We start from the raw sequence: 12,474 nt of genomic DNA on the forward strand, positions 1-12,474 counted from the left end.
GTATAGGCTAGCCATTTGTGAGCTACTTGACAACTTCATGAACAAAGAACACTGCTTGGCACGTAGTAAGCGCTTAACAAATACCATTATATAAAAAAAAGCATTTTGCTCAAAATCATAAGTTATAGGCTTAAAAAAAAAAAAACTGTCAGGAAGCATGGATTCCAATACTGCCAGTAGTTGAGGGATTTGAATGAGCCTTATATCCTACATGCACCTAAATTTTTTGATCAGAAAAATGTGCCCTACCTATTTCCCAGGAGTGTTCTTTGGGCAAGCGAAAATGCACATAAAGCACCTTGAGCTTTGTGGATGACAAATGTTATATAAATGCCTAGTGATCTAATTACTATATTTGCTTTTCCTCCTCCAATGCATCTTACTTAGAGGCTAAAAACTGGGTTAAAAATACACATCTCAAATTTATTGCCAAATCATTTTCACAATGAAAGCATTTAGCTACATTACAGTCCACTATCTATTACTATTTCCATAGAAAACAAAAGCATACTGAAACTAAAGCACATTAAGCTTGGTAAAATAATCTTCCTCTAACTTTCAACTAAAGCTTGAACTAAATTGGAAAAAACCCACCACTTTAAGTGCCTCGACAAAAATAATTCCAATCCACACAAATACCAGAAATTTAACCATTTGAGCTACCTGGTTAGTGATAATCCCCCAAATCAAGTGCAAAAGGCCTAGATGAAAGATAGTAAATATTAGGACCTGCCTGTATTGAAAGTGCCAGACTTAGTGTCACCAAATGCTTCATCAACCTTAGGCTTATTTATGTGACAAGTCCCAGAACCACTTGAAGAAACTGGGCATGGCCCTGCAGATTTCTCTCACCTCATGTCTGCTGATAAAAAAATTCTAGACTTCTGAAACTCACATTTTGAGATGTAAGATGGCAGACACCACCATTTCAGTTTAGTTGTCAAAATGGGTCCAGAAGAATACAAAGGCAAATACAGCTAGTAGAGATGTCATTTATCTGAGAGTCAGAAATTCTGCATTCTATTCCTGGCTCTTTGATTAACTTGCTGTATATGATGAAAAAAGGTCACCTAGTTTTGCTCGGTTTTAATTTCCATGAGACATTAAAAAAAAGGAGGATATTGACCACCTCATAAGGGTCTTTTTGCAGAGTTATTGCTTTGGCTTCCTCAATGTTATCTGCAAGTGGAAAAGATGCATGAAATCTAAGCATCGGGTTAGTGTTATAACTTGGAACAAAACAGAGGAAGTCCCTCTACAAAGCACCTAGGAAGCACAACATCTCTCCAAGAGGTGGAGAACTTGGCAAAGTCGCCATCAACTGCTCACTGTCTTTTCACTCTCACACTCACACAACTGCTAAATACTGCTGCCTCTTCCTCCATAACATTTTCTGCATTCTTCCTTTCCTCCCAAACTGTTATCTTTGTGGTCCAAGCTCTTGAAATACTACGGTCAGACACTTATAATAGCCTCCTCATTGGCCTCCTTACCTCCAGGCGCATGTGCTTGCTTGCTCTTGCTCTCTCCCGCATTCTTTCTCTTTCCCAATTTTTAATTAAATTCTGCTATGTCTTCTGGGAACCTCATTAGGCACAAATCCCTACATTTCTGTTATTGTTACCCACCCCCTCTCCCCATCATACAAAAACTTTTCACAGTTGGCTTCAAGGCGCTCCACCAGCTTTTCTCATCATACATATCGGCTCTCATCTCACTATACTAGCTCACACTCTCTACTATTCCCAGGCTCAGCATCTAACCGTACCTAATTCTCAACTCTCTTGCCTCTGGTCCCTTGCTCACCCTGACCTCCAGCTTGGAACTCTATTCCCTTCCCATCTCCCGCGCCCTCCGAAAATCCTATCTCCCTCAGCTATTTCACAAAACCCTAGCCAAGGCAACCCAGCAGCCACTCAACACAAATCAATTTGAATACATATTTGTATAGTAAAATATTAATTTAGCTATTTTGTTCTGACATTTGGACTACTGCTTTAGTCTTGATCTCTCTACTTGTAAATAACTTGTGTCTCCCCTATTCAACTATAAGCCCTGGAAAGCATGGAATGAGTGACGTGTTCTCCCAAGCCTCCTGTCAAATGCTCTGTACTGAGCAGGCTTTCAATAAATAATACTGATTGATCAACTGGAAGGTGGTTCAGTGAAGAAACTCCCTAAAAGGTTGGAAGAAAAAATGCTGGAAATCACAGTCCTCTCGCTTCTCCCCACACTCCCATCTTTAACCCCAAATTCAATGCCATTTAAGGACAAAGGATTGCAGGTTGTCACCATCCAGTCAACAATTAACAATCATCTGCTGAAAACATTAAAAATTAAATAGTAAAAAAAAAATGTGAACAGCATTTCTAGCTAAGTAAAATTTTCTAATTGCTTGTTATGGCACTGCCAAAATACGAAGATCTATTTATTAAGAGGAAAAATGGTTAGGCAGATTTTTTTCTGATGATCCCCTTTTATGTGGGTACAATGTAACCACCTATTTCTCATTCACTGACAAACCTGGCAGGAATATTAAAATATTCTGCAAGCAGATCAAAGCCAGTTTTGTAGTACTTTCCTAATATAAACTGAAAGATTAGTAGTTCAATAACAGATGTTTATTTAACACTTTTGCCAAAAAAAAAAAAACTGGCCAAATTCATTAAAGACAACTGATTACTTTTCTTTAACAAGTTAAATATTTTTCTTTAGAAAATGCTTTCTACAAATTAGTCTATGTATCTAACTCAATTATTCCATGAGTAAATAGATGGTTGGAGGATCTGGCATGCCACTTGCGAGTTCTCCGCTTCCTCCCTGCCTCTTGTTCTATTTACTCTTTCTGAGAACAGCACTCAATCTCATTGCATCCTCCTACCTCACCTCGCTACTCTCCTACTACAACCCAGCCTGCACACTTTGCTCCTCTGGTGCTAACCTTCTTGCTGTATCTCAATCTCATCTTTCTGCCTTTCCGCCATTCTCTTGCTCATGTCCTGTCTCTGGCCTGGAACGCCCTCCTTCCTCAAATCCAACAATTAATTCTCCCCCACTTCAAAGCCTTATTGAAGGCAACCCCCCTTTCCTCTTCTCTTACTCCCTTCTGCAACGCCATGACTTGCTCCCTTTATTCATCCCCCACAGCACTAATGTACATATCTGTAATTTGTTTACATTAATGCCTGTCTCCCCCTCTAAACTGAAAGCTCGTCGGTGTGCAGGGAATGTTTATTATTATATTGTACTCTGCCAAGTACAACTCTCTGCACACAGTAAGCACTCCATAAATACTGCTGAATGAATGAATGAGCATGGGAAAGAAGCTGAAACTAATTTCAGTCAGTTTTGATATTTGTTACTATATGCAGAAAAATACAGCAGAGAGAGTGGGGGAAGGATGAAAACATTTTCCAAATCCTCTAAAGGAAAAATACTAAATAAATAGACTTCATTAACGATTTCAGCTAGTTTTCCCCTGCAGTATTCCCTCTGCAGATTCTAAAATAAGTTTTAGTTGTTTTTTAGTTTAGGCAACCAGAACATTAATCATAATAGTAGGACTTTAAAGAAAGCATAGGCAAAATGGCTCCATTTAAAAATGATTATACAGAAAACTAAAAGCTGGGAACAAGAGTGAAGTGGTTTTTGCCCTCCACTCTACTGAAAATTGATGCACAGCCTAAAAGAAAACTTAAATGAACACACTACTCGACAAGATTAGCAACAATTTTTAACTCCCACATGAGCTTAGAAGGACTGTATCATCATTAAGACATTACAGCACAGCATTCTGAAGATGTATATTAATATCCTCACTCATTTCCTAAAAGCTTCAAGAACTCAAATTAAACTTAAGTGATATAATCTGGGCCCCTTTAATATCACTTTATACACTGCAAAGGCATCTCTAGAATTTTGTTGATATTATAAGAGCTACTTCCACAGATATGATGGAAACTTAATTTTCGCCTACCCATACTATTGGGGATAATGTTTTACAATAGGAAGGCTGATATGTACCATAGTTGGCCATGTAAAAAAGAAACATTGAGGCAAACTAGTTCCGTTTTACTGTCAACTGGCGTGCACTCCAAAGTCCTGCAAGTTTTGAACATCCCCAGCCGGGTGAGAATCAAGACTGACTAGCTGAGTCCTGGATCACTGTGATTTAGTACAGTGTCACTTGGAATAATGTGCACCAAAACTCAATAATGTGCACAGAAACAGCACCAAAACTCAATTCTGGAAGGGGGCACACTTTGGGAGATATGCAAACCTCTCCCAAGTATGTAGGAGCACACCAGTCTCGAGGCTGCCTGGAGTGGTCACTTGCTAACTCTTCATTTGACTCTGGTCAAGGGTTGAGCTAAGCCCATATTGTAAATCTCAATTTTCAGGCCAGAAAGCAACCATCCAGGTTTTTGAAGCTTGAGGACTTTTGATGACAATACACAAAAAACAAAGCAAAACATAAAAAACCAAAAACCCATGAGCAAATTAAATTTCTCCACAAATGTAAAAAGGTGATGATTTACATCCCCTTGGTAAAATACTATTATAAAGTTTCAGAAATCCTGTCTTCGCCACCTTGATGACCACCTAGTTATCTGAACTGCTTTGCCACCAATGATGGCTTGGTACGCAAAACACACAATGAAAGTCATGACCACTACCGATTTACTAGACCTATAAATTGTGAAGTTAACTGCAGCATTATTATTATTAAGGAAAACCTTCAGAATCCTGTTGTTGGTCAAAGGGGAAAGGAAGAAGTCTTCACGAAAGGGAAAAGCTGCATTAAAAGGGGGCAGGAAGGTGCAGAGGTTATGCACTCCTCCCACAGGCTCTCTGGTTTCTCAAGTGCTACTCTTCCCTACCACCAGTTTGAGGGGAGGAGAAAATGGGAGAATCAGAAGAAGAATCTGACAGGGAGAACGATGTCCCAAGTGCTGAGGGATAAGATAAAAGGAACAAAAAAGGAGAGAATGGAATAGCTTTTAATTCAGAGTTCATGGAAAGCAAGATTAAATCTCTTGTTCCCATATTTCTCTTGCTTGAAAGGTGGGGGTGTTTGACTTCAATATTTTATTCTGATAGTTTCCACCAAATGAGTAGTCAGTTTAATAACAAAAAAGTTTAACCTTTCCAATCACAAATGCGTTCTTTTAGGCCATGGGGCTGGGAATGTGCCAAAAGTTACTGTCAAAAAAATGCACATATACCAAAATAACCTCAAAAAATTTTTCTTCTTCTATAGAAAGGAAAATCTCAGCCAGAATATTTTCAGAAAACAGGCTAGAGGTCCCCAAGATATTAGCTGCCAACTCCTGAAATCCTAAACACACAATTCAACTCTATCTCAGGCTAAACAACTACAAATGTTGGCTTTTTCACAATAAATCATCAATTTTACTTGAATTAGTGTTCACCTTTGTGTATTAAAACCCTCTAAAAAGATGTTGCCTTAAGGAAGATGGACTCTGCCAGATGGAATCAATCATAATTATTGAGCATTTACTGTGTGCAGAACACTGTATTATTTGGGAGGGTACAATATACCCAAGTTGGTAGATGCTTTCTTTGCTCACAAGGAGCTTACAGTCTTGAGGGAAAAGCTTACAACCTAAAGGGAGAAATCAATTCTTTGGATGGCATTTGTCCCTTCAGATTCTGCGGTACCCCAATTATGCCAGAAGAACAAAAGTGTGCTTCAGTTTACTGTCCACCTAAAAGTGTAATGGCACCAAGAAATAATGATAGATACAAAGGTGAATGCCCATTTCACCATGCAATAAATTTGATTTTTAATCAAAATTATGGCTACATAATTTAAAATACTCAAGTAGCTGGAACCTGGAAGTAAAATTATCATCTTTCCAGTTCACTAGGATAAAGCAGCGTTTCGCCACAAAATTAGAGTGAATTTAAAATAGCTAAGGAGTTGCTTCTCTGTTTTCAACGGACCTCCTTGAGAAACTAAACTTCACAGACCCATATTCATTTTGTTCTACTCTCCTATTACCCCTTAACAAATGCCCTTATCAAAACTCTCTTTGTCCTCCCCAAATTCCCTATATTTTAATCTTACCCAATTCTCTCCCTATCAGCCTCTTAACCACCACCTAACTCCTTTCCCCCTTCTTTTATTTCTTCCCCATCACTGGGAAGTATTTTTGCCCTTGTGGATCCACAGTCAACTATGAAGAACAGAGATTTTAGCTTGGGAGAGCATCCCTCAATATTAAAAAGAAGATCTATTATAATTGAACATCTGGATTCTCTTTTTAACGAAACATAGATCTTGAACTCTAAATGTTCAACTCGACAAGCTGCATGTCCCCAACAGGGAATAGGGGAGTTTAAAATATTAAAAAAAAAAAAGGAAAATAGAACTAGATGAGTGGCTGGGTAGGAAATCCTGCTGTTTTACCCTCTGGAAAAAGCAAAGCTTCCACTTAACTAAATCTCCCTCACCTCCCAAAAGCCTGCTCTCACATCTTCAAGCAGGGTTTTCCTGGGGGTGGGAGTGGTTCCTAGGACATTTTTCAAAACCAGGCTGGCCCTGGTAACAGTCCCAGGTGGCTGAATAAAACACGAGCCTAGACATTCCCTATGGCCAGAAGCAGGCAGCTGGACAAGGGCCCAGAAAAAAGCAAGGGGCCAAAAAGGCAGGTGGGATACGGAGGGCAGGAGGCAGGCAGACAGGCTCATGACTGGGGAAAGAGCTGGCCGATGAAAAGACCAAGACTTGGGCTCAGAAAAAACACAGGGCCAAGTAGGGTGTATGCATGGTCAGGAGAAAACAGGAATTTTGGCACTGCAGAGACTAGAGAGGGATAGGGGAGGGGAAGCCTGGACTGGGAAGAATAGGGGAAAAGAGCCGAGAAAACTCATGCACCTTGCTCGTGTAAGACCTGTCTTAAAAATACTTGCCTATTTACAGAAAATAAGATATTTTTCTAAGGTTTTTCTCAATATATGGATTATTTTATAATGGAACTTTCCTGAATAATAAATGAACACAGAAATCATCTTGACTTGGATAAATGAGACCAATTGTGAAGTATCTATAGCAAAAACTTACCTCTTCTTGCATAATTGGAATCCATATCTTTGAATTGCACCATTACAAAGTCTGAAGACTTGAACAAAATACTCTCTACTATGTCTTCACGTTTTGGCCCCAGACTGGATTCTGCAGTTTTCTTATGAGCAGCATCAAGCACCAAATCACACTAAAATGGAAAATGTAGATTAATTCTTGTTTAAATTCAATTCCAAAACTACACATCTAACAATGGCAGTCTGTCTGGCAAATCAGAGTAGCATCCAACTCAACATAATGTGACTTTCCCAATGGAACCTGTATGTCTACCTTGGCCTACCCTGTAACTGAAGAGGGGACAAACATTCACCTCAAATCCCTATCTTCCAGATTAAGTCCTATCCTATTAAGTGACTATCCTGGGGCAAAGAGCAAGGCTACAAATATAAGGCCTATTCTGTGCTGGGGGCCTAGGTGGACCTATTCTGGCTTTTAGGTACTTTCTTTTTGCAGGTCAGCAATCTCCTTCATATGCCCAAGCCCACCAGACTAGGGAACAGGCACAGGTTCCCTCTTATACGACCCCTCTCCTTCCAATTAAGCCCCAGTTTATGCTCTTCACTTCTCCCAAGGAAACCTGCTAAATGTTCCTCACATTCAACTATCCTATCCCCAACACATTTGTCCTTGCCTTTCCCCTGCCTAAAATGCTTTACCCTTTCAGTTCCTTTAATGCCCTTCTAAAACGCCACCTCCTCTTGAAGGCATTTCCTGATAAATCTATCTTCCATCTTGGGCATGCCATCACTTCAGTCACCTCAGCACTTACTTTGCTTTTTTCTGTTACTGGTATTATAATAATCACTGTGGTATCTGTTAAGCGTTTGCTATGTGTCAAACACTGTACTAAGTGCTAGGGTAGACACAAGTTATCAGTTCCCACATGGGGGCACACAGTCTAAGTACAAGGAAGACTAGGAAATGAATCCTCATTTTACAGATGAGGAAACTGAGGCACAGAGAAGTTAAGTAACTTGCCCAAGGTCATACGGCAGACAAGTGGCAGAGCCAAGATTAGGACGCGGGTACTCTGACTCCCAGGCCTGGGCTCTTTCCACTAGACCATGTTGCTTCTCTATAGAAACCACTTGTTACTTATTATTTGTGTGAACTCTCATGCTCATACTATTGGGGAAAAAAGCAAATATACGTTTAGATTTGCTGTCTTCTCTTCAGAGCCTGAACAGCCTTATCTTGAGAACATTTTCTGCCCAGTCCCGAGACATAGGACTATTACAACATTTCAGGACCCAAAGATGCCCTACTTAGGAGATAAGGCAACACATCTGCAGTATTTATCAGCAGCCTGTGGAAATAACAGTACACATGTGAATCAATTAAATATGCAATCCAAGAAGGCATCGCTGCTCTCTCCTGATTTCTCCAGCCCATAGGAGAAGAAAAGGCCCATGTGGGGAGCAAGAAGAGGGGGAGCCTGGACCTGTCAAAGACCTCTGGCCAGAGAACCTTGAGGTCTACGGACCTCCTGACGCAAAAGGCATACAGCTACGAGCCTGAATTGCCTCTTTCTTGAAGGCTAGAAGGCTAGGCGTGGCTTATGCACAGCTGTATTCAGAACCATTTACATCGTATCAACAAATAAACTCATGTGAAGCAGTAATAACCGTGATATTTGTTAACCTTTTATTAAGAGCCCAACAATGCCCTAAGCGCGGGGGTAGATTCACAATAATCCTGTCAGACACAGGAAGATGATCTATTTGATCCAATCTAACTAGAAAAACCACTTATTACACAAATTAAAATACCCCAAGAGAAAAATACTTATCATCAGCAACAGTATTTACTGAGTGCCTATTGAGAACAGAGCACTTACTGGGTGCTTCAGAGCATACAATAAAAGGCATGGTCCCTGGCTTCAAGGAACTTACAATCTAACCAGTAGATGATGGTCCTTAAATCAGTAAGTACAATGCTCTTTCCTAGTTATTACACTCAGTTCCGCCACCATGCATGCTTTCACTATGTGTTTGGCTAGGATGTAGTTAGGGAATTGGGGAATATTTGTCTGACGACACAAGCCTGTCTGGACACAGCGTACCGCCAAGTTGAAATAGTTTGTGCGCATGTGCATAGCTTCAGAACAGATGAGTACCTCGGCAAGAGTTTTCTTTAATGTGAGGTTTTGCAAGAACACAACCCCAACATTATAGAAGAACTAGGTGCACCTTATTAAGCCTCCTTAACAAGAGAAAAACCTACAAATATGCCTAGTTCAGATTCCATTGTTCCACTGTTCAAAATAGGTCAGAATATATGCATAAATGAGTTGTCAAAAGAACTTTTTTGATTTTGAAGCCTGGCCTTTGAAATAACTCAGCTAATAGAACCCCAAGTTAAAAAAAAACCTACTGTTCTATCATGCTGACATAAACAAAATGAAGTAAGCTAAATTTAGAGCAATGAACACTCACTGACTTCAAAAAAAAAATCAACATTAGAACTCAATTTTACTGGGGGGGGAGGGGAATGGAGAATCAAGTTCATAAATGTGAACTGCTTATCAGTAACTACAATTGTTGGTTTCAAGAAACTCTGATTAAGTTAATGGCATATACTGAAATTGAACAAATCAGTAAACAATGAACTGAATTAAATGAACCAAACATAAAAATACGGAAAAATTACCTTGGGACTGTAGGTTTTAAAGACTCCTTCATATACACCTCCATTTTTGACTTGAACTTCACATTTTGATCCCTAAAACCATAAAAATACAGGAATCAAAGAAACAATGTGTTAACCTGTCATGAAACCTGATTTCCCTCATCTGAATTTGTCTCTCTCTCTCTCAAGGCCTCACTCTAATTCAGAGATTCAAGGCTATATAAAGAGATGTATTAAGAGTGGAATTGTCTACATGATTTTTTCACCTATTACTTTCATTTAATCAACTGCCTTCATAAATGTACAAGTTATTTTTCAGGAGTGAAATGTCTGATTTTCAATTTCACAAAGCACTATTACAAGCTTATTCAATGACAGAGAAATCTACAAGTCAGAATAACTGACCTGTTAACTATAACAGATGAGTTTACAGATCTCAACTCAGTGCTGCACTGTCATGTGCTTTCTTCCCTTTTCACTATGGCCAAATTTATATTTTCATTATAGTCCTAGTTTTCAGAATATAGAAAGACAGCTTTTATGCACTATAAAAGATGTCTAATATCAGTTGTTAATATGATATATGGCTTTCAAAGCTAAAATTTACTGTCTTTTGCCTTTCTTGCAGTTTAAATGCAAGATTCATCATCAACTAGGTATCAAGTTCAATCAGTCAATATTTACTGTTGGTAGAAGTACTCCCTGCCCACAAGAAGCTTATAGTCTACAAGGGAAGACAGACATAGAGAGAGGAAATAGTACAGTAGAAAAATATTTAAAGAAGTTTTGTGGGGCTGGGGTAAGTATCAAAGGGCGTAAGGAAAGACAGTCAAATGCAGAGTTTATGCAGTGGAGAGGGTGGAAAGGGGAAACAAAAGGTTTAGAATAAAAGGATTAGTCTGGGAAGGCCTCTTGGAGGAGGAATGATTTTAGGAGAGTTTTGAAGATTGGAAGAGTGGTGCACTGGCAGTTATGAAGAGGAAGGGAGTTCCAGGCATGAGGGAGAATATGGGCAAAGGACTGGTGGTGGGATAAACGAAATCGAGGCACAGAGAGTACAATGATGTTAGAGGAGTGGAGTGTAGAGGCTAGGTTGCAGTTGGAGATCAGTGAGGTCAGATAGGAGGGAGAGAGCCGATCGAGTGCCTTAGGCTGAAGATAAGGAGTTTCGGTTTGGTGCAGAAGTGTATATGCAAGCTTTGGAGGTTCTTGAGGAATGGGAAGTTATGGACTGAACTCTTTTTCAGAAAATGATCCAGGCAGCACTGTGAAGTATGGACTGAAATGGGGAGAGAAGATATGGGAATGTCAGTGAGGAGGCTGATACAGTAGTCAAGGCAGGAAATGATAAGTCCTTGGATCAGCGTGGTAGTAATTTGGATGGAGAGGAAAGGGCGGATTCTAGAGATGTTGTAAAGGTAGAACCAACAGGATTTGGTGACACAATGTGTGGGTAGAACTGAGAGACAGGGGTTGAGGACAGTGCCAAGGTTTCCAGATTGTGAGGCAGGGAGGATGGTGGTTCTATCTACAGTGATACAGAAGTCAGGAGAGGATAAGGTTTGGGTGGGAAAATGAGGAGTTCTGTTTTGGACATGATAAGTTTGAGGTGTTGATGGGACAACCAGGTTCTTTACTGTAACCAAGTAAATTAATGCTCTCAGTATTAAAACACGAAGAAAATTAATTCCACACAGCTCTAAATTTTGTTTTTAATTTACACTCTAGGCAGATAAGTATATATATTATTGTGCTTCTACATCCCAAACCTCAATGCAATCCCCCAAATTGCTTCCACGCCTGCTCAACAACTCAATTCTGGACCCCTGGAATTACCTGGTTGACCCAGAGTGAATTTTTGTTGTCAGGCAGAAAAATTCAAGACTAACACATATGGACTGGATTTAACCAATTAGGATTTTTAAAGGGACCGGTCCCCCTTCCCTAATTTACTTTATCTGAGCCATCAGTATAGATTTTACAGTGGACCACTTGAACTTTCACCTGATGGTCAAGTGTTCTAAACAGAGCTGGTTTTAGGAACAGGTGGTTACTCAAGGCCACCAATTTGAAGAGAATGCCAGATTCCATTCCTTCCCCCAAATAGCAGAGACCCCAAAAAGATCTTGCTACCTCTCTCCCCCACCTCAGAGGCATGGGCGTTTGAAGGCCCTTGGCTAGCCAGCGTTTCTTGGACTTAAGTTGGGGAAAAGGAGGCTGGAATTAGAGGTGTTCAAAAAGTAGAATGTCCTGTTGCTCCGAAAGTGTCCCTTAAATTGCCCTAACCCTGGACTGAGCCCACCAGGACAGTGTTGAGCCCCCTAACCATAGTCTCTTGATATTTATATATATATTCATGCACACATTAAACACTATTCATGGCATTTTCCACATTACACAAAGCAATTTTGGGAAATTTTCTGAAAACTTACGACAACAGATGTAAGTATATGAACCATTCTCATGTTTGCATAGATTCCATCAAAAGAAATCTGGAATATTAAAAAAAAGTATTAACGTTACAATGTAAAATGGACAGGTGATTCCTTTTAATATTCAGCATTTAAATGGGCAACAATTAGGCATGGTACAGTACTGTGATTTGGTGTTATTTTACACATTATAAGACTAACAGGAGTCACTTCTAAATTTAGGCACAGAACTTTTTGGAATTTAAATTTTACATTTTGACACAACAAAAATGGCTTGTTAGAGAAGTTTGATTAAATCAATCCTTC

The 12,474-nt window shown here is 39.6% G+C and overlaps 1 protein-coding gene across 7 annotated transcripts in view; it reads right to left on the reverse strand.

Annotated features, from left to right (window-relative positions):
* Positions 1-12,474, reverse strand: part of ATXN2 (ataxin 2) — an 87,168-nt gene that overhangs the window by 48,725 nt on the left and 25,969 nt on the right. For all 7 annotated transcript variants that reach the window (XM_029058482.2, XM_029058481.1, XM_029058479.2 and 4 more), the window contains exons 3-5: positions 12,169-12,228; positions 9,758-9,829; positions 7,088-7,238 (exon numbers count right to left, since the gene is read on the reverse strand). In XM_029058482.2, coding sequence (XP_028914315.1) covers positions 7,088-7,238; positions 9,758-9,829; positions 12,169-12,228 — 283 coding nt within the window. The remainder of the gene's footprint in view (positions 1-7,087; positions 7,239-9,757; positions 9,830-12,168; positions 12,229-12,474) is intronic.

Source organism: Ornithorhynchus anatinus, chromosome 2 (genome assembly GCF_004115215.2).
Source record: "Ornithorhynchus anatinus isolate Pmale09 chromosome 2, mOrnAna1.pri.v4, whole genome shotgun sequence".
NCBI lineage: Eukaryota > Metazoa > Chordata > Mammalia > Monotremata > Ornithorhynchidae > Ornithorhynchus > Ornithorhynchus anatinus.